Consider the following 20,295-nt stretch of genomic DNA (forward strand, 5'->3'; position numbering starts at 1 on the left):
CGAGACACAATATCATGTTATACGCCACCGACAGCGTTGGTGATACTATCGTTGCGTATTGAGAACACCCTACAGTTTCAATACCATTAACATCCTCAGGGTCAGCTATTGAATTCCACTTATCATGTCTGGACGAATCCATCACGGACTGAAAAATGAGTGGACGACGAAAGGCTACGTCTCGCTGTTGAGTCTCATCGCCCGACTAACCCCTGCGAGAACTCACAAGAAGGGGTAGGAAAGCCACCAAAACAAATTCAAAGTCATGGAAAAGAACAGTCAGGCAGTGTTTGGGAAACATAGACCGGTAACTCCAGAAACGTCGAGCCGGGCCCCCTTTCACTCTTGTCTTCACTCGTCGTTGCCGACAAACCCCCAGGACGACGGCCAATTTCGCTTCGCTAGATGCCGCAGACAATACATTAAAAAGACCGCTTTCCCTGTACATACTTAACACAGCTGTGTGGCAGGCGGACGACGCACCCAGAGAGGTCGAGACTCCCATCTCGGCGAACAGGACAAAGGCGTTTTAGCAACAGTGTCCAAGCTGACGAGCACATTTGTCTCGATAATCTGTTAGCCAATGTCACGAAGTGTGTGCGAACAGAACAATTTAGGGGTTTCTCTTCTTCAATTTTATTCAATACCCTACCCGGCTCAAGGAACATGTGTCAAACGGCACCAAATCGTCATCATGTTACTAGCTAGACCCGAGAAACGAAAGGCAGCCGACCCCGTTTCTTCCCTAATGTAGAGATAACCACATTTATCCGAGGGGACATGCCGCAGGGCTGATTCACGTCTCCGGCCTCCCCAACACGAGTCGTGTCTCCATCCGCACTACCCAAGCAGAGCCTCCCTTTCATGTGTGTAACTTATCACAAGGATGAAACTGATTCATGGCGGCTTCAGATGCCGTCTTCCCGGGCTTGAAAATATAGAACACAATGGTGCTGACGCAGGTGCTGCCAGGTATGCCACTGAAAGCCATAGGTTGGCCCGGGACCTGCCGGCTGAGCATATCCTAGTTCCACAGAAGCTCGAACTTGGTCAGAGACTTGCCCCCTTAGCGAGAAAGAACCACGAGGACCTCGAGAGCCTGACCGGTGTCGGTGCTGGAGGAAACAGCAATCACGTCGACTCAACCACCGCCGCCGGGGCATGCAACCCGTGCTGATCCGCCTCGGGGGCCGCGTCGCTTTTCTTCGACGCTGCCTCCGTCTTGGCTCGCCTCTTCCGCGCCCGCCGGACCTCGATCTCTACGTCCTTCATCTCGGCATCTACTGAGACCAGCCGCGGGATGACGTCCTCAACAATGTGCACTGACAGCGTCTGTGCCTGCCGTAGAGGCAATGGCGCCAGGATGCCAAACCACCGGAGGGGGTCGCTGTTCCCTTTCTTCTGCTTCTTCGTCTTCTCCACTTCTTCCCCATTCGATTCCTTCTCGTCCTTGACCTCATCGGCAGATGTTGCTTCACCAGCCGCGTAATCTGGGGCTTCATCGGCGTCACTCCGCGACCGTCCCTTATCCTTGCGGCCCCGAGCCTCGTTGGTCCCCGTCGCTTTCGGCTCCGTCACGGCATCTGCAGGCTGGACAATCTTGAAGCGGGGAACATTCCGGCCGTCCACAGACACGGCAAGGACCCTCGAAGCCCGCATGCGCTCGTCGTAGTAGTCCGGGCCGTAGCGGACGCCCCTCTCTGCGGAGAAATTGGCTCGTGCAATGTTCTGATACATGCCGACCTGAGCCCTGGTGAGGCGCTCGCGCAGTGTGCTGTACTCGTCCAGCAGGACGAGATAGCGCTCCAGCAGGGTATCAATGTGGCCCGTCTCCATGGTTGCGCGCTCGTCTGTGAAGTGTGGCGGGAGGATAGGGCTTAATAGGGGATTTTAGCAGGTGGTGGTGAGGCTGGTGAGTTCTGGTGAAACCAATATGCGGATTGATAGCTTGTTGGTCGTGGCGGAGCGGTGTGGTAAGACGAACAGGCACGTGTGGTTTGCAATGTTGGCTTTATTGTAGAGTGGAGGCGTCTGAATTCAGGCGATGAAGGCGGGTTGAGTTCCGTAGGGCTGTGCATGTATGTAGTCGATTGTCAGATGCAACCTTGTAAGCCTCGAAAGCGCGAGGAATTTGTGGCTTGAGCCTTGAGCGATGATCTGCACCGAGGAGGATGGTATGCAGGGGTAGCCCTGAGCTAGTGATTCCAAGACCCAAGCCTGTGGCTGCGGTAGTCGATACTTCAATTATCCCGAGCTGTTACCCCAGGTCCTACCAACTGTAGCAAAGGGTCTTGGTGCCGATACAACCCTAATTTCCTTTTATTACTTTTATGTTTCTACAGCTGCCGTCACACAGTGGGAGATGCAGCTCTGCAAAGCCATCTAAATGAATACCATGTGTCTGCCACTCCTCGACATGCAGACGACTTCCGTTGTTCCAGTCGTTGCCCGAAAAGGCAACTTCGCTTGCCAAGACCAGCATCCACAAAGAAAAACGGCCGAGCAAATAACGTGGAAAGGGAAAGAAATGTCACGGTGACGCAGAGCACAAAGGATGGGGGATGGCATCAAACACGGCTGGGAACAAAGAACATCGAGATAGTCATGCCTACCCTCCTTTAGAGGCTTGCCCTTCCTTCCCTGTTCCTTCCCTGTTCCGGGAGCCGGGAAGTCACCGAGTCGACTGTCCGCAAGATCTTTGTATCCATGCAACCGTTCTGGCATAGCTTCGCGTTTCAGCTTCCACTTTGACGGGGTCGACAGTTGCTGGATGCTGCGCCGAGCTAGCTGGGAAAAATACCGTTAGAAGAGGTATGGCGTTCAGAGAAGCCCACAGGCAGCGCAATGACGGTCTAGGAAGTCTCAACTGCCTATGAGGATGCATTTCCTATTGGCAACGGGCAGTTTGTCGAGCACGAGTCGGGTACAGCTCTCTCACGTCGGACGGGAAGGTAAACAGAGTACTAGAAAATGGTCAAATGCGAGCGAAGACAAGAGAGAGAGAGAGAGAGAGAGAGAGAGAGAGATGGGGTTATGTGTGTGTGTGTGACCAGAAACCTGACGCAGGGCGGGATGCAAACCGGGCCATGCTGCCAGGTGCTGGTCATGGATGATGGAAGCACTGAAAGAAGGATGCAGGTGTCCGTTGGCCGGCCCTCACCTGGCTTGTTCCCTGCACGCTGGAGACTGCTTCAAACGCGTATCGGCCATATGACTTAGAACACATCGTTCGACCCCAAGTCCTCCCCGTGAACCTTACTGTGTCTCGACCTCCACGTTGACAGTATGAAGCGAGGGTCGGACGCAGGACGGCAGTCGGCAGAAGGAAGACTGCATCGGGGAATGAAATATTGCTGACACAACATGCTACGAGCGAGCGGTGGGCATACCAGAGTTCCAGCGTCTTCTTCATTTTGCGACCGTGTGCCGAGCCCAAGACAAAGAAAAGCTTGCCTAGAGATTTGTTGGACGAGCAGAAGCAGCGCACGGGCACTCGAGTAACAATGGACTTGACTGTCAGGACTAAATGAGTAGCCACAGTTGCAACGCTTTTCTTACTCAGGAAGCATCAGCGAACGAATCCATTTCAAGGTACATTGGTTAGGTACGAACTGAACAGCTAAGGTGAGGATAAAGACTGTAAGCTCTTTACTGTTGATGTAGGTGCGGATACACCCGGGACAACCACCTTGTCGGTTGAAGAAGTGGGGCATACGGTCCAGGGCCCAGACTCGGACTGTGACGAGAGCAACAACGCTGTGTACCATCTCTATCGTTGGCGCCTGCAGTCGGCCAGCGGCAGGGAATGGGATCGCTGCCGTTGGTCGTCAAACTCACGATTTCATGCCAGTATGGGGAAGGTGTCGACGCGTTGTCGGTCCGAAATCGAAGAAAAACAAAAGAAACCAGGAAAAAAGCTGAGAAAAGTTTAAAGCAAGAAGCTTACCGGACCAATTCGAGTTGATGCCCATCATCGACCCATACAGGTTCCATGGTCTTGAAAGAATAACTTTGCGTATGCCGCGTGTTTTTATCAGCCGTAACCGAATAGTCGACGAAGTCTACCTACTAAGGTACCTTGCGGACGTGCGAGATCCTGTCTGCATTTACTTACATGATATAAGCGCAACCACTGTGAACGCAAAAGGACGAAAAACAGCTCAGTGACAGGTGCGAGCAGGCCCGAGCCACAAGTTGATAGAGGCGTGGTGAGGTTCGTAAGGAGTGAATACCTCTCTGTACCTACCTGCTTGGGCACACTTAGGTGTTTGTACCTCCAGAAATTGCCTGGGTACATTCTAAGGTGCTGAGATGATACGTACCCTTCATATCGGAGCACATGCGGTTGGCGAGCAGATAGTGGGGATAGGAGCGCCTCAGGCCCCAAACGATCCCCAATATCAACATGCGCAACAACGAGGTACAGGGTCCAGAGGGCGCAACACTGCTTGGCATTCCAAACATCAACAGCTCAACGGCTGCCACTGTCTCTCGTTATCGACCGACGACCACACGCCCACGAACATATTAGCCACGCTAGCAGCGGCGCCACTGTTGCTGGCCCAAGATCCTCTCCTCTGCTCTCCGAGTCGGAACTCAAAGGCCGCGGACGCCTCTCTCAACCAAAGGAGAACAAGGGGACGACGACGGTCCACCTTTTACGGAACTAAATAAATAAAGAAAGAGGGAAAAAAAGTGGTCAACGAGAGCGGTGAAGAAGTCCCTTGCCCGGGTTGCCATTGCCCCGCGTCCAACCCCGAGCGAGACGAAGTCACCATGCCGAGAGCACAATCCCCCGAGACTTTGTTTGTCCAGCACATCGTCGCGGCCACCGTTTAGTCCGTTTGGGCTTGTTGGCAAGACGCCGAGTTTGGCTCCTGAGGACCGAGGGTGCGTCAGTACCGGCACCAACACCAGCACCAAACTCGCCGTCTCAGAGGCGAGCCCCTGATATTTGTCTCGCTGGCATTGCTGGGCGGCTGCTTGCGCTCTCGTCGGTTCATGCTGCATGTCACTCTCTTCTACTGTTAGCGGACAGGGAGGGGAAGACAATTGGAATTGAGATAACCAGACAAGGGCCTGGCACTGCTACGTACCCCCTGGATGATAAGGTGAGGCCTGAGAGAGCAGCGCTGCTCGTTTCGCTCCCACCGGCATGGATCTTTGGTCGCCTGGTCTCCGTACCTTGGTGCAGTGAGATACGGTGCCAGGCGAGAGTTCGAGATGCATGGATACTGGGGTGCTTCCACTCCTCTGCAATGAAGGGGACATGGTCGAGACCTGTCGACCTTCCAGGCTAGGCCATGCATGTCCTTCAGCTAGCACTGCACCAGGCCGTCTCAAGCAGCCTTAGGAAAAACCGACAGGGCGCCGTTCATCCGTCTGGAACAGTGAATTCCATCGTCAGATATGGCCGGCGCCGGTCTACGGAATCCAGCCTCACAAACACGAAACTAACACGGCGAGGAGAGGCAAATGGTCGGAAAAAAGGAGGCCTGCAGCCTGCTCGGACACGGTTATCTCCTTGGCTCCTCCTTCCATCATCACCAGAAACCACCTTGGTGCGATTTGAGGCGAGACGATGGGAGCATTCCCCTGCTGGTCCCCATTGCCCATGGATCAGAAACGAAGGGTCCCTGTCCTCTCCCCTTCCTCGCCAGGTACCCTGTCCCCCTGTCTGTTGTCTATTACCTGAGGCGGTACGGATTCCCAATAGAATGCCGCCCATCCACCCACTTTGCCCAGCATCTGCCTGCTCAGCACCTGCTGTAGCGCTACTCGACTTTCTTTGCCAGCTACCTGGGTCGTCTTTGTTTGTCCTTCTATTTGGTTCCGAAGACGAGGGCACTCTAGTCAAAGGGTATGTGTGTGTGTGCTGTGTGGGTGCATGTACGGATACCACACTCTGTATCCGTATGCTGCTGTATTTGTTTGGACAAAGATCTAGAGAGTGGGAATCCAAAACATGAGAGCAAGCAACCTTGCTTATTCCTATTGTTGAACCCAAGTCTGAGACTTGAACTTGGGGCTTCCTTCATCTTCTTGCGCCACAAGGCGAGACAGGGAAATAGAGAGAGGACTAGGAAGAAGAGCGAGAGAGAGGGGGGGGAGAGAGAAAACTTCCACGCTTCGCCCCGAGCCAAAATGTCTTCTTGTACCTATGCAGGCTTTCATCGCAGACAGATGACGGATGACCTTTTCGCTGACTGACAACACTGACACCAAGCGATTGGCACTAGAATCTCTTCTCACCCCGTCTGGTTTGGTTCATTGTTCTGCTTCTGGCCCCTCTCCTCTCTCTCAACTCGTCTCCCCCAATACTCAGGCTGCTTGCTCCTCATTCGACAACACTGCCCTGCGACTGCCCCCCTCCTCCTGTTATTTTCCTTCTATTGTTCCACTTTCCCGCGTGCTGCTGCTGCTCGTTTGCTGCGTAAGATGTCGAGACCACCGCCGACGCCATCGCTCCTAAAAAAAATCCCCGACGACAACTCACTTGTGACCCTGCCTTGCCTTAGCTGGCTGGGCACCCCGTCCTGGTCCTGTCGTCGCCTCTTTCTCATTCACTGCTTCCCTGTCTCGCCTTACATACACTACGCTTACCGACCTTTTTTTTTCTCTCCTGCTAGCCTTGCCTGACCTTCTTCACCTGCCACCACCACCACCACCACCAACCACATACGATTGCACGGCGCCGTTGCTGCTGCTGCCGCTGCCGCACCACCCAATCCACGTCTTTTTTCTTTCCCCGTCCACGTCCCCTTCGCCCCCCCAATTCCTATTCGACCCAGTCGTCGCTCACGCCCACATCCACGTCCCACGTCCCCACTCTCCATCTTTCCGCCCTGCAGCGACCGGCAACCACCACTGCCACTACTACTCACCACTCTCGCTGCCACTCCAACCCCAAACCCACGCCCCCGTCCCAGCGCTGGAAATCACTTCCGACTCCGTCCCGGCCTCGACAAGACAAGACACTTCGACACGACGCGCCGCGCGATAAGGGAGAGACTGCGAGATCAGTCCTTATTTATTTTTCTTTCCCACAGGTCTCTGCTCCTGTTCGGAGCCTCACTGATCTAGACAATGGTGGTCGCTACTATCAAGTGCGTACATTCTGAGCCGCTTTTCGCTGCTGCCCTGCTTCACCTCACCTCCTCCCGTCCCCACGCTCATCGCCCCTTCTCTCTGCTGCTGCCTGCCTCGAAGTTGCCCGCCTAGATGGTGTCCGTGTTGTCGGTTTCGCTGCTCGTTTCTCTTTGCTGTTGGCAACTCGGGTATCCGACGAGGCCATTCTGTGCCATTGCCCATCCCGACCTTACTTGACGATCGGCCGGCCCGAGGCTGGCCATCAAAGCGCGCATGTCACCGAATATTTCATTTAACATCGACACTAACACCTTTCTCTCTCTCTTTAGGTGTGTTGTCGTCGGCGACGGTGCGGTCGGAAAGACATGCCTCCTCATCAGCTACACGACAAACAAATTCCCCTCCGAATATGTCCCGACCGTTTTCGACAACTATGCTGTCACTGTTATGTGAGTCTCTCCAGCATCCTTGAAACAACAACACGAGCTACGAGGTCTCTCAGAAGGTCATGGATCCATATGTGGATGGATGGGAAACAAGAGTCCCAAGAAGACTGCGCCCGGGATGACCGTCCGTTGAGACGAATGATTAGTTGTAGGCCTTTTCGCTGACAGCTGCCTGTTTTCCCATGCAGGATCGGTGACGAACCTTACACTCTGGGACTGTTCGATACCGCCGGTCAGGAAGATTACGACAGACTACGTCCCCTCTCGTATCCCCAAACCGATGTCTTCCTTGTCTGCTTCAGCGTCACATCACCCGCCTCCTTCGAGAACGTCCGTGAGAAGTGGTTCCCCGAGGTACATCACCACTGCCCCGGCGTCCCCTGCCTTATCGTCGGCACCCAGGTCGACTTGCGCGAGGACCCCAGTGTTCGCGAGAAGCTTTCTAAGCAAAAGATGTCTCCTGTACGGAAAGAGGATGGTGAGCGGATGGCAAAGGACTTGGGTGCGGTCAAGTACGTCGAGTGCAGTGCTTTGACGCAGTACAAGCTGAAGGATGTCTTTGATGAGGTACGAACCCCTGGCCCCATGTTACTCTCGCCTGTTTACTTCCGTTTATTCGGGGAACTGAAACTAACATGCCCGTCACGCCTAGGCAATCGTTGCGGCCTTGGAGCCTCCTGCCCCCAAGAAGAAGTCGCACAAGTGTCTTCTCCTTTGATCACGGGTCCCTCGACGCTTGAGTCTTGTTTCTCTCCCGCCATGCCCAGCTTTGACTCTGTCTCTGGCGGCGAGTGGAAACGCCGAGAACCAGGCTTGGGCTTGCTCTCTCTTGCCATTCAGATGCGCGCGCAAATGGTTCTAGGTTTTCGGCTTGAAATGGCACTTCAGACCTCTTTTTGTTTGTTTGCAGCGCGCATGGCATAGGACACGCTGAGCCTTGATTAACCGCAATATTGGATCGATCAGGAGCGGTCGTCTCGCTAATGGTTTGGACCTCCTGGTTCAGCGACACCAAGGGCTTGGATTGGATCATCTGCTTGGCAGTCAGGGCTTCTAGGCATCTCGTCGCGTTGGGAGACTGCGAGGGGCAGGAAAATGGACAAATCGACGGGCTGTATTTTCCCCTCCATATTTCGTTCACCACCAATTCCCAAGTCCTCTCTCACTCCCTCTTTCTACCCCACCTACCAACAACCCAACCCTCTTCTCTATCTCTCTCTCTCTGTCTCCCACACACTCTCACCCCGAATACACCTTGCCCTGGTCCAGATCTTGGTGGTCTTTCTTGCTTCTTTCTACATTTAGGGATGGGTAAATTCATCACGCAGGCAGGAATACTTCGATAGGACAGTTTGGCGATTGGAGTGCACTTTAAATCGATGGTCTTTTTTTTTCTTCGCGCTGAAGAGCCTTGATCATCCTCCGTTGCCGTTATCGTTCCAGTTACAACTCTCAAAGCACCGATTGGCCAGGGAGTCTTCTGCTGACGACGAGAGCACCGACCGGCTTTGAGACACTGCCTAATTTGGGGGGGGGGGGGCCTCATCACTCACAGACTGTCAATCTTTGAACAGGTGTGTATACGATAACTTCTAGAATGTGATCGGCTAGGCGAGTCATTTCTTGCGTGCTGCTCACCTCGGCAGACGCCATCCGTTCCTTCACTTCCTTAAACGCGTTACGGGGGGAAGTATGTGGCCAGAAATGGACGGGGCATTAGGTTTCGCGGACAGGATGGCGTTTTTTCCTTCTCGTTCCGTCTGCCCAGGGTACTTACTTGAGAGCAATTTTTCTCTTTTGGTTGTCCTCCCAAGCTGCGCCTACCGCACCGCAACGCATGAACGCACGCGCAGGGGCCATCTCGGCCAGACCCCTCCATTTGAACAACCCTTCTGGGCAACCAACACCCAACCGACCAGTTGGGCAGCGGCAGCGGCAGCGACTGGAGTGGTTTGGGAGAGGTATTTGTAAAAGGATGGGGGATGAATGTTGGACTGTGTGAGGGGACGGGAAACACGGCGCATGATGGGGATGACGTCGCAACCTCGGCGGCGCGCCCAGGCTCGTCTACCCACTGGAATCGAGGCCATCAATGCGAGACGGATGCAGTTAAGGAAGTTCGTGAACCGTTGAACCGAGGAGAGAGCGGTCGACAGCTGTGCGCTGGGGATCCCCAGAATTATTGTTCAGTCCCTTTCCCCTTCTCTCCAACCTGCACTTTGCCCTCAGGTTTGCCTCTGTTCGCCTTATTGCCATTGCCCCGGACGTGTCCCACAACTCGTGAGGGAGATGGCGTTCAATGCGCGTTGCGGACGCCACAAGGGCTTTCATGGGGTTCCCTGGGGGGAGGTTTCGACAAGTGGGGTGAAAATTAAGAGAACATCTGAGAAAGAGAGAGAGAGAGAGAGAGAGAGAGAGAGAGAGAGAGACAGAGAGAGAGAAAGTCGCAAGACGGAATACGACTCGGGCTTCGTGGGTTGGGTGTCGGATACAATAAGCTTGCAGAAGATTGAACATGGGGGGGGAAGGTTCGCATATAGGCATGCGCGTGCCGGGTAGTCAATGGAGTATTGCAGCTCGACAATACGGACAGCCTGACAGGTCTGTTATATTCGTTGACAAACCATATGCAATGGATCGGAATGTGGCAGCCTAACAATCGAATAGTGTTTAGTTGTATATTCGGTCTCCGCCCCGCTCGCCGGCGGCCACCGCACCACCCCGCATTCAGCCTCTGCTCCCCCCAATACCTGCCCCTCCTCTTCTTCCCTCCCTTAATGGCATCGGCATCCTGGTTGAAAAAGAGTGCTAATGCATCTAATGTCAATTTATTGCCCTACTCAGTTTACCACCATCGGCGGGGTGTGGTGTCTCTCGCGGACAACGAGCCTATCGACCGTTATCAACTTGACTATGCGGCCCACATCCCGCCGGACGTTCTCCGCAGCCTCCCTCCCTCCAGAAGCTTGATGGCTACCGATAACCCATGTACGGAAAGATTGGACTCTGTTCGCATTGGTCAATCAAATCTTTGGCGGGGTTTGGGAAGGAAGAACCCCGAATGACATAGTGAGCCGAGCTGAAGGAAGCGGTCTGATAAGTCAATCCTAGGTGCGCGGTGACCTGACCCGGCCCGGTCGACGTCGTTGTGCCTTCCGGTCCCCGATGTGTGCTGGCCCGGTTCACAGTTACGCTTAAAACCGGCATGCCGCTTCTCTTTTGACGTCGTTTCTTAATTTGTACCACCGGGTTCTCTTCTGCTCATCTCACCCGTCGACTTTTGAATAACGGCACCCTTGTAACTGATTTGACGCCCCGACAACGGTTGGCAAATATCGACATCACATACTACGACAACGACGACAACGTCATGAAGCTGGCATCGCTGCTGCTAGGTTGCTCGTCGGCTCTACTGGCTGCCGGCTGCGGTGGGCATGGAGGTGACAACAAGGAGTGGACCAAGGCCGAGCTGGACGAGTTGGAGGCGAAATGGGGTTTCGAGGTGAGTTTGTGTCGTCCAGTCCAGTCCTTGCTGGGATGAAACGAACGAGGAGGCTGACGGGCTGCGTTTAGTGGGGTTGGTCACCATCATGAACAAAAACCGTTTGTGTGTGTGTGAGACCAGGCCGGGCTCACCAGCGTATAGGATTCACGGGCATCGGCTCCTTCGCCCACCTGAAGCACGCAAAGTGCCTGACGACGCCGTCCGAGTTGTACGACATCGCCATCATCGGCGCGCCCTTTGACACGGCCGTCAGTTATAGACCAGGTAAGTCGGGGCATGTCATCTTATCACATTCTGTCGCAAGCCAACCTGCACCCGGCCAAAACGGTTCTCACATCTACCCTTCATCAAACCATACAGATGCAACAGCCCATGTTAAAGAGAAAAGAAAACTGACGTCGAACAAGGCGCCCGCTTCGGGCCCCGGGCCATCCGCCAGGCCTCAAGCAGGCAGACGTCGTTCCGCGGCTTCAACCCTCGCGCCAACGTCAACCCGTATGCCAACTGGGCGACGATCCTCGACTGTGGCGACATCCCCGTGACGCCCATGGACAACGTTGTCGCGCTCGAGCAGATGTCGGCGGCGTTCAAGGAGCTCGGCGCGCGGAGGCCCATGTCTTCGTCGCTGAGCCGGCCCAAGCTGATCACGCTAGGCGGCGACCACAGCCTCGCGCTGCCGGCGCTGAGGGCGTTGAAGGAGGCCTACGGGGCACCGCTCCGTGTGTTGCACTTTGATGGTGAGCTGACGCGAGAGATGGAAGAATGCTGCACATGACTAACACGGGCCCCCTCAGCTCACCTCGATACATGGCACCCGGCCAAGTACCCGTCGTACTGGACCGCGACGCAGTTCAACCATGGCTCCATGTTCTGGATGGCCGGCAACGAGGGCCTCCTCTCCAACACGTCGTCGCAGCCGTCGGTGCACGCAGGCCTGCGCACGCGGCTCTCGGGGACCGACTTCGCCGACCACGAGGACGACACGGCTCAGAACTGGGTGCGCATCGCGGCAGACGACATTGACGAGATCGGCACGGCGGGGGTGGTCAAGGCCATCATGGACACGCTCGGTACCGAGGACCCCGTGTACCTGTCGATCGACATCGACGTGCTGGATCCGGCCTTCGCGCCCGGCACGGGCACGCCCGAACCCGGCGGCTGGACGACGCGCGAGCTGATTCGCATCCTGAGGGGCATCGAGGGGCTGAACCTGGTCGGGGCGGACGTGGTGGAGGTCTCGCCCGCGTACCAGAACGCCGGCGAGGAGACGGCGCTGGCGGCGGCGCAGGTCGTGTACGAGGTCCTGAGCTCGATGGTGAAGAAGGGGCTCGAGGGGATGGGCAAGGCGGGCAAGGCGGCCGCCGCCGCCATCGAGGAAGAGAAGGATGAGTTGTAAAGAAAAGAAAGAAGGGATCTGGTATTCTGAGGCTGGGGCTGCTGCGGTGCTTGACGGTCTAGAGAGTGAGGGCAGAGTATCACGAAGGGAGCCATGGGGATTTTGGCGAGGTGTAGGGCTGAGGGGCCGAAAGCAGGGCCGGGCCTGGCGATACGAATGTGACGTTTTAACGAATTTTTTTTTTTTAAGATTGAAAAGATAAAATGGCCGAGGCGACCGATCCAAGGCCTCTCAGCGTTGACATGATCAAAAAGTGAGAGAGTCGGGCCTTGTCTCGTTATTCAATACGCCCCCTTCTCTCTCTCCTCCGATGACTCGGGGGTGTGCACTTCTTCACAGCAACCTCCTGGAAACCTCAACACTAAGAAACAGCGGAAACGGCCACAATCAGTGTCTCAGTATAACCGACCTGGTAATGACCCGGTCTACCTGGGCAATAGACTTTCGGAGAGGGGTCTGTCTCTATCTCCCTTCTCATTGCCTTTACGACAGGGTCTCCTATCTTCGGAGCGCGTTGGCTCGCCGTTGGCAAGGCCCGGGTGGAGGGGGTCATGCTGTGAGGGGCCCGAGCTCCCTTATCTCTGAGCAATTGCAACGCTCAATTGGAAACCCCAGCACCGACCGAGTCTCTGGAGCGCCCTGTTCTGGCGGGAATGCCACTGCCGGTGGCATGTTGTAGCAAACCCCCAGAAGGGGGCTCAAGGTCCAAGGTGACTCATACGCCCAGTGGCTGTCTTGTTCAAAAAGAGGCATATCGTCCTCGAAACCAGATCGATTGAGGAAGAAATACATCTATCTTCTTTACTCCTCTTCCGCTGTAGGCCGTCTTGTTGTGTACACCCTCGTCCGGTTCTCTCTAAGTCCCTCTTTCCTTCCAAGTGACTCATACAGCGCAGTCACCAATTCCACTTTCCATTCCGCTAAGATACCCGAACTCAGGTCACCCTCCGCCCCTCCTGCACTTGCACTTTCCACCTCTCCCTCCCCTCCTAGGTACTCCCACCAACTCAATCCGAATAATTTACCCCGCCATCCGAACTGTCCCAAAAATTTCCCACTTGCACAGCATCACCGCCCCCTGAGTCAACAAACACCGTGTTCTCACGTTCGTGTCGGATTCTGCGAAAGGTGCACACGTAATCCCTCGCCGCACGAAAAGAAACACACACGCAACATACAACACACACCTAGCAGCCATGGCCGCCGTTCAGGAATTGGCCGAGCGCCTCAAGTCGGACGATAAGGTCTACGTCGACACCGACGCCGGCGCCGACGAGCCCTCGACCACGGGCACCGAGTCCTCCCCCTTTAAGTCGCTCGCTGCCGCATACATCGCCAACAACGAATCGGTCACCTCGCGCCAGTTTCTCACCCGCGCCTCCAAGACGGGCGACGACGAGGCCGCCCGCCTCGAGTGGAAGGAGCCCGCAAAGAGCGCCGTAAAGAAGGCCCAGTCCGCCCTCGACGCCCACCGCAAGAAGTTGGCCAAGCAGGCTCAGATCGAGGCCAAAGAGGAGGAGCAGAAGAAGGCCCGTCAGCAGGCCCTCGAGGCTGCGAAACTGATTGTCATCAAGGAGGATGAGTCGCTTCCCGAGCCGAAGCGCATCACCATTGGCGAGAAGAACGTCGTGCTCGGCGAAGGCGACAAGAAGGGCGACCGCGTTAAGATTGCCGGACGCATCCACAGACTGCGTGCCCAGAAGCAGGCTACGTTCATTACCCTTGTCGACGGCTACGGCCATCTCCAGTGCGTGCTCCAGGCCGGCGACCTGACAAAGACGTACGATGCCCTCACCTTCGCCCAGGGCACCTCCCTCTGGGTCTACGGCGAGCTGAAGAAGGTCCCCGAAGGCCAGACTGCCCCCGACAACCGCGAACTCCACGTCGACTACTACAAGGTCATTGGCACCTCGCCCACGGACGAGGACGCCATCACCAACAAGGTCTCGCTGCTGCAGAACCAGTGGGACTCGCAGATGCTGGACAATCGCCACCTGGTCCTGCGCGGCGACAATGCCTCCGCCATCATGAAGATCCGCGCCGCTGTCGAGTGGGCTTTCACCAAGACCTACAAGGACCTCAAGATCACAAAGGTTTCCCCCCCGGCCTTGGTTCAGACCCAGGTCGAGGGTGGTGCCACGCTCTTCTCCGTCCCCTACTACGACGAGGCTGCCTACCTCACCCAGTCCTCCCAGCTGTACCTCGAGACCGTCCTGCCCAGCCTGGGTAGCGTTTACTGTATTGAGAAGTCCTTCCGTGCCGAGCGCAGCTTGACCCGTAGACATCTTTCCGAGTACACCCACGTCGAGGCCGAGCTCGACTTCATCGAGTTCCCTGACCTGCTCGAGCATCTCGAGGAGGTCATGTGTCGCGTCATCGACAACGTCCTGGCTGACGAGGAGATCGCCGCCTTCGTCAAGGAGCTGAACCCCGACTTCAAGAAGCCCGTTCGCCCCTTCATGCGCATGAAGTACACCGACGCCATCGACTGGCTCAACGCCCAAGACCCCCCAATCCTCAATGAGGACGGCGAGCCTCACAAGTTTGGCGACGACATCGCCGAGGCCGCTGAGCGCAAGATGACCGACGCCATCAACAAGCCCATTTTCCTCACCCATTTCCCCACCGAGATCAAGGCCTTCTACATGAAGAAGGACCCCAACGACGCGCGTGTCACCGAGAGTGTCGACTGCCTCATGCCCGGCGTCGGAGAGATCGTTGGTGGTTCTATGAGAATGGAGGGCTACGAGGAACTCATGGCCGCCTACGACAGAGAGGGAATTCCGTCCAAGGACTACTACTGGTATACCGACCAGAGAAAGTGCGTTTCCCTTCTCCTCGCCCTCCTCCCGGGGCTGCGTATGACAACTGCTGACGATGCATCTCTTCAGGTACGGCACCTCTCCCCACGGCGGCTACGGTCTCGGTCTCGAACGCTTCCTGGCTTGGTTGGCCAACCAGCACACCGTCCGCACAACGTGCCTGTACCCCCGTTACATGGGACGCTGCAAGCCTTGAAGAAGAGGCCGTTGTCGTCGTCGTCGTGTAGCGGTTTCTGTTGCTGGTTAGAAGAAGACAAAAACGCCTGGCGTGCTTTGAAAGCACTGCGGCGAGGCATGAGCGAGATCATTCAGGGTTTTCAGGGGCTTTGCAATGGTTTTGACAGCGATTTGCTGCAAGGGCATCGGAGACGGGTCAGGATTCTAGATAGGAGTTACGGAATTCAAACCACCTGTCGGAGTGCCGACTCCTGTGGGACAACGATCATCTCTTCTGGCCGGTCCGGGTGACAAAGAAACGGGAGGGCTGACGAGACGTCGATAGGCTCGGTTCCTACGCTGCTTCTCATGGCGTCGGTCGAAGTAGGCATCGACAAATCGCAAAGGCCGGTCGACGGCAGATAGTATCTTCCTAGAGGGATGTGCTTGGTTTGAGTCCGTGGAAGGCAGGCGTCGATACGTCGACATGTCAAAGCCAAACGTGAGAGTCTGACCCAAAACGCAGAAGCTTCGGCAAAAGCTTCGATGATGACGAGCACACAGCCAGTCCGTGGCAGGATCGTATCCTCGCGCGAAGCGGCATGACCTGATGCCACGCGGACAGGGACCCGGCTCCGAATGGACGGGCGTCGGTTAGGAACGCCGTCAATTGGGCTATTCAGCCATCCCGGGCGCAAGTGTGAGCGCGGAGACTGTCAGAGAAGCTGCAACTCCCGCTTGCTCGGCCGATCTCACGTTTGAGCGTCCACATAAGGACCTTCTAGAAGGACCTTGTGCCCCCCCCCCCCCCCCTCCCCCATCTCGGGCTACACTCGGCTGATGACGCTTTCCTGGCCAAGTCCGTGCAGTAGAAATGTCGTGTTGCAAGCCGGTGGTTGAAATCTGAATGTCTAAAGAGAGCCAATGAGGCTCCGGGACAGCTCATGGCTTGTTGACTGTGATCATCTCATCGCAACGGTGACAGGCTTGTGTCCCGTGGACGAAGAATATTTGCCTTTCGGGGGTGTCTCAAGCACACTCGTCATCGAACCCGTCCGAGGGTTTGAGTTAACCCGAAGCAACGGCTCACCCGTCGTCGTACATGAGGACTCTTTTCATCCTTCCAAATCTCTCTCTCTCTCTCTCTCTCTCTCTCTCTCTCTCTCGCACGCGCGCAAGGTGCGTATGCCACCATTGCATCTGTTGGAAACCACAAAACATGGCGGGCGCATTGACATTCTTGCGGGAAGGGGGCCCAACAGTCGGCTACAACACTGGAGGTCCAAGACGACGAACCGAGCGGCGGGTACGTTTTGCTGCGTGCACATGATTCACGATGCTGCAGGCCGACATGGCTGGCACAGTCAATTGACCAGATGGCGGGGAAACCTGCCAGGTGCGCCCCTACAGTAGCAGAGATCGGGGCCGTTGGGAGGGCGTTCAAGGTCGACAAGGGTTGTCGACAAGGCCCAACGTCCAAATACCCCAAGGAGACGACAGCGTAGCAGCAGTAGACGGAACCATCTCTGAAGCTTAAACTCAACCCTCGCAGAACTGATGCTGCCGCAGCAGCTGATGGGTGCGAGGTGCAGAAGCGGTTGGCTCCCAGGATCTTGACTCAACGGCGCTTTCCGGCCCTTTACAGCTCCAACGGTGTGGCGTGGGTTGTTTGTATCTCAGAAAGAATGTAGATCAGGGGGTTTGCCCGGAAAAGGGAGGTACACAGTATGCCATGGCCTATTAATGATTCGATAAGTGAACCAGTTAGATGAGGAATGGCTTGATGCAGGGCGGATCAAAGCGGTCTTGATGTTACGGGTTGTGCACTGTACCGACATGGAGTGATTGAGGTACCCTTACCTACCTAGGCAGGTAGGGAGAGCATGGCCGTTGTGCTTGGGTTAGGCGCATGCGTTGGTGCCATCTATGCCGGCCGTATTGTCCGCTACTTCGCGGCTATGTAAGGCACAGAAACCAAACCAGGGGCTTCTCCTTTCTAATGTACCTTAGTAGTTCGTTGTTCACCACATGAAGTGTGGATTGTAACCCCGTGTTTGACAAGCCCTGAGAATGGTGCCGAAGGCGCGTCCCGCATAGAGCAGTGTGGGCTTTTCGGGTCGGACTCGACAGATGTATTAGGTTTTAGGGTGAGGCAGGCCGAATGACAAACACACTGGGTAGTGGTGAGCTCGTATTGCGTCTTGAAAGGTCAAGGAGGCGATCGCGTGCGGTTCCGGGCGGCCAGGTGGTTCAGCACCCGGCCGTTCCTTGGCGACGTTTGGTGCCAAGGTTTTTCGCCGTCTGGATTGTGTGTCCAAACTTGGCTTTTCTTTTTGTTTCTGCTGTAACTTGTGGCGGTATGTCCAATTCGACGTGAGCTTCTATTGTTTTTCCAAAGCTCCCGTGACAGGTATTTTCAATGAGGAGCTCCAGGCTCATTGCAACCGCGTTTCATCTGAACAGCTCGACATTTGTGGAAGCACCGGGGGGGTGAGGGTTTGACATCTTGGGGCACAGATGCAGCAGCCGCACTGCATGGAACAACACCGCCTCCCTGGGCGAGCCGTTTCCTGTGCCCCGTGACTTGCATCGTGCATCCAGTTGAGCCGGCGAGGACAACGTTGTTGGCGTTGTGCAACCGCTCACCAGCCCATGTGTACAAGTGTACGGATAAAGTAGTAGGAGAGCGTCCGTAGCCTGTCCGGTCTGCACTCCGAAATAGACCGCGGGGTGGAATGACAAGTGCCGTACACCTTATTACCTGTAGGGCATGGCCGGCACGACGATGTCTTTGACGATTCGAGACGTGGAGTAGAACTGTGATCTATGCTAGCCTTGTGGGGAGCATAGAGCCGAGAGAGCGATGGGCAGTGCGATAGTCCAAACGCGTAGTGGGCAAGATTGGGTTGTAGCTGATGCAATTTCAATATACTCATCAGCGCTTTCAGATTCGTTGCGGGACAAGAGGAGCTTGCAGCTGCTGCAGCGCCTAGGTTGCGAAGGGAGAGGGGTCCAATGCGTCCAATATGGGGGATGAGTGAACGAGTGAACGACGATGGGTTGGTCCGGGAGGTGCGGCGGCGACGGCGGCAGCAGAGATGGCGCCTTGGATGCTGTGCTGTCTAGATGCAGACAGCAGCACGTCGTGATGAGATGAGCCGCAGCCCTTGAGGGATGACACAGACAGACAGACCTGCCCGAGCCCTCTAAGGCTAGCGTTCTGCAACAAATGGCGGACAGAAGCGAGTCGAGGCTCAGGGGAATTGAACCTGTTCAGCGGCTGTCAGCGTTCGCTCAGTTTGGGTGGGGAACTTGATAGACCAGCCTTTGAAGGATGGATCGGGGAGCCATTCAGAAGGGGACACACTAAGCCAGAAAAGGCGGTAACATCCCCTGGCTATGCCTGTCAGCCAGGTGGGAGGCAAGGGGGAAAGGTAGGGATGACTGGCTGGAAGGGGCTAGGTGGAGAGCAGGATGACCCAGGTGCTACCCGCATACATCGTAGAGAAGCCGACATGAGATGTACCACCAAAGTACCCCATCGTATGTGCCGAGCTGTAAAGTACATGTTCATGTGCATTTGGTGCACGACGGGCCAATGGTGGAGGGGGACGAGCTGGGACTGGGAGACATCTCGCAAAGGAATCCCCCCGGTCGATTGAAATGCAATGTCCGCATTTTGGCTGTGCAGAAAGCACAACATCTCTCCATCCAGGTGGTTGAAAGTCTGAAGCGGCTTCTGTCCATGATCCGGGGCCTTGGGGATAGAGCACATCTGTAAGACCCAGAGTAGTTGAGCCCCTAGGTACGCAGCAATGGCCAGCATGAAAACCAACGGGGCTGAAGCAGACGATTCCTCAGCCACATAGACCATCGAACCAAGTAAATGGGAGATGGAGCAAGGTTCTGTTTCGACATTGTTGACGCTGTTGGGAATGGGGGATTTGGTTCCCAAAGGCCCCCAAAGGGGGGCAGAATCGAACGAGGGGGCATAAAAAAGGGGACCAGACAGGGGGACGTAGAGGCTATTCAAATCTCTTCACGTGAACGGTCAGGACTAGAAAATCGAAGTATCGTATGAATGGAAATAATTGACTGGGCAAAGATTCGGCTTCTTCATTCACCACTCCTAAACGAAGGAAAATGTGACGGGGACCAAGAATCCGAGATTGTGACTAGTGTAGATAGTGCTCGATCCAGAGTCTTGTGCAAGCAACTCATCTCGTTCAAAGTTTTGACAAAATCACTCTGATCTAGCTGCATCGTCCAGGGGAGGAGGGTAAACGAGCGAGCAAATGAGAGAATGAGCACGTTTAGTTGCCCCCTCGTTCGCAACCAAGCCAGCCGGTAGAGCAGCAGATGGTGGCACGACGAACGCTAACACACCCCCATGACGGTCGATGTTGGAACGTGGGTGTGGCTGGCGAGAAATGACGGTTGGTTGGCCCTACCCGCCGCGCAACTGGCTAGAAGACGATAGCGGCTTGCTACCGATGGTGAGTCTCGATCAGGCTCGGGGGCTAGACAAGAACAAGTCAGGTACTCTACATGTCTCGTTGTATTGCGCTGATCCAATCAAGTTGCAGACGGTTGTATCTGCCAGTTATTGGTGCGTTGTCCTTTGCAGTTGCCTGCAGCCATCTCGCCCTGAAGATCGGGGGTACCGCAGCGTCCTGAATATGAGCTGGCTTATGCACAATGGAGAGCGGTATGAAAGTACCTAGTAGGGACAGACATACCTTGCGAGGACTTTGATATATTTGTGCAGATGGCCTAAAAAGCCAGGAAGATGCTGCCGCGCTCGGTACGTACCGGCATCCTCAGGTGTCGGACAAGTTCGCTTAGTCCCCTTTCGTTCCGTCCGTCCCCTCCAGTAGCCCC

General features: G+C 55.6%; 5 protein-coding genes across 5 annotated transcripts; 3 read left to right on the plus strand and 2 right to left on the minus strand.

The window, feature by feature from the left end:
- Positions 1-651: 651 nt before the first annotated feature.
- On the minus strand, positions 652-2,103 carry CDEST_01024 (uncharacterized protein). The gene has a single exon (XM_062917183.1). The coding sequence runs from the start codon at positions 1,834-1,836 to the stop codon at positions 1,132-1,134; it is 705 nt and encodes a 234-aa protein (XP_062773234.1). The 5' UTR covers positions 1,837-2,103; the 3' UTR covers positions 652-1,131.
- Positions 2,104-6,662: 4,559 nt separating this feature from the next.
- CDEST_01025 (Putative small GTP-binding protein) lies at positions 6,663-9,456 on the plus strand. The gene is made up of 4 exons (XM_062917184.1): positions 6,663-7,106; positions 7,419-7,538; positions 7,724-8,102; positions 8,188-9,456. The coding sequence occupies exons 1-4, from the start codon at positions 7,087-7,089 to the stop codon at positions 8,251-8,253; spliced, it is 585 nt and encodes a 194-aa protein (XP_062773235.1). The 5' UTR covers positions 6,663-7,086; the 3' UTR covers positions 8,254-9,456.
- Position 9,457: 1 nt separating this feature from the next.
- CDEST_01026 (uncharacterized protein) lies at positions 9,458-10,103 on the minus strand. The gene has a single exon (XM_062917185.1). It carries the CDS (start codon positions 10,077-10,079, stop codon positions 9,645-9,647), a length of 435 nt encoding a protein of 144 aa, XP_062773236.1. The 5' UTR covers positions 10,080-10,103; the 3' UTR covers positions 9,458-9,644.
- A 684-nt stretch (positions 10,104-10,787) lies between these two features.
- On the plus strand, positions 10,788-12,620 carry CDEST_01027 (Putative ureohydrolase). The gene is made up of 4 exons (XM_062917186.1): positions 10,788-11,041; positions 11,182-11,304; positions 11,448-11,777; positions 11,835-12,620. Exons 1-4 carry the CDS (start codon positions 10,906-10,908, stop codon positions 12,434-12,436), a joined length of 1,191 nt encoding a protein of 396 aa, XP_062773237.1. The 5' UTR covers positions 10,788-10,905; the 3' UTR covers positions 12,437-12,620.
- A 600-nt stretch (positions 12,621-13,220) lies between these two features.
- CDEST_01028 (Class II Aminoacyl-tRNA synthetase/Biotinyl protein ligase (BPL) and lipoyl protein ligase (LPL)) lies at positions 13,221-16,003 on the plus strand. The gene is made up of 2 exons (XM_062917187.1): positions 13,221-15,257; positions 15,328-16,003. The coding sequence occupies exons 1-2, from the start codon at positions 13,633-13,635 to the stop codon at positions 15,452-15,454; spliced, it is 1,752 nt and encodes a 583-aa protein (XP_062773238.1). The 5' UTR covers positions 13,221-13,632; the 3' UTR covers positions 15,455-16,003.
- Positions 16,004-20,295: the final 4,292 nt, after the last annotated feature.

The sequence above is a fragment of the Colletotrichum destructivum genome, chromosome 1 (assembly GCF_034447905.1).
Source record: "Colletotrichum destructivum chromosome 1, complete sequence".
NCBI classification, from domain to species: domain Eukaryota; kingdom Fungi; phylum Ascomycota; class Sordariomycetes; order Glomerellales; family Glomerellaceae; genus Colletotrichum; species Colletotrichum destructivum.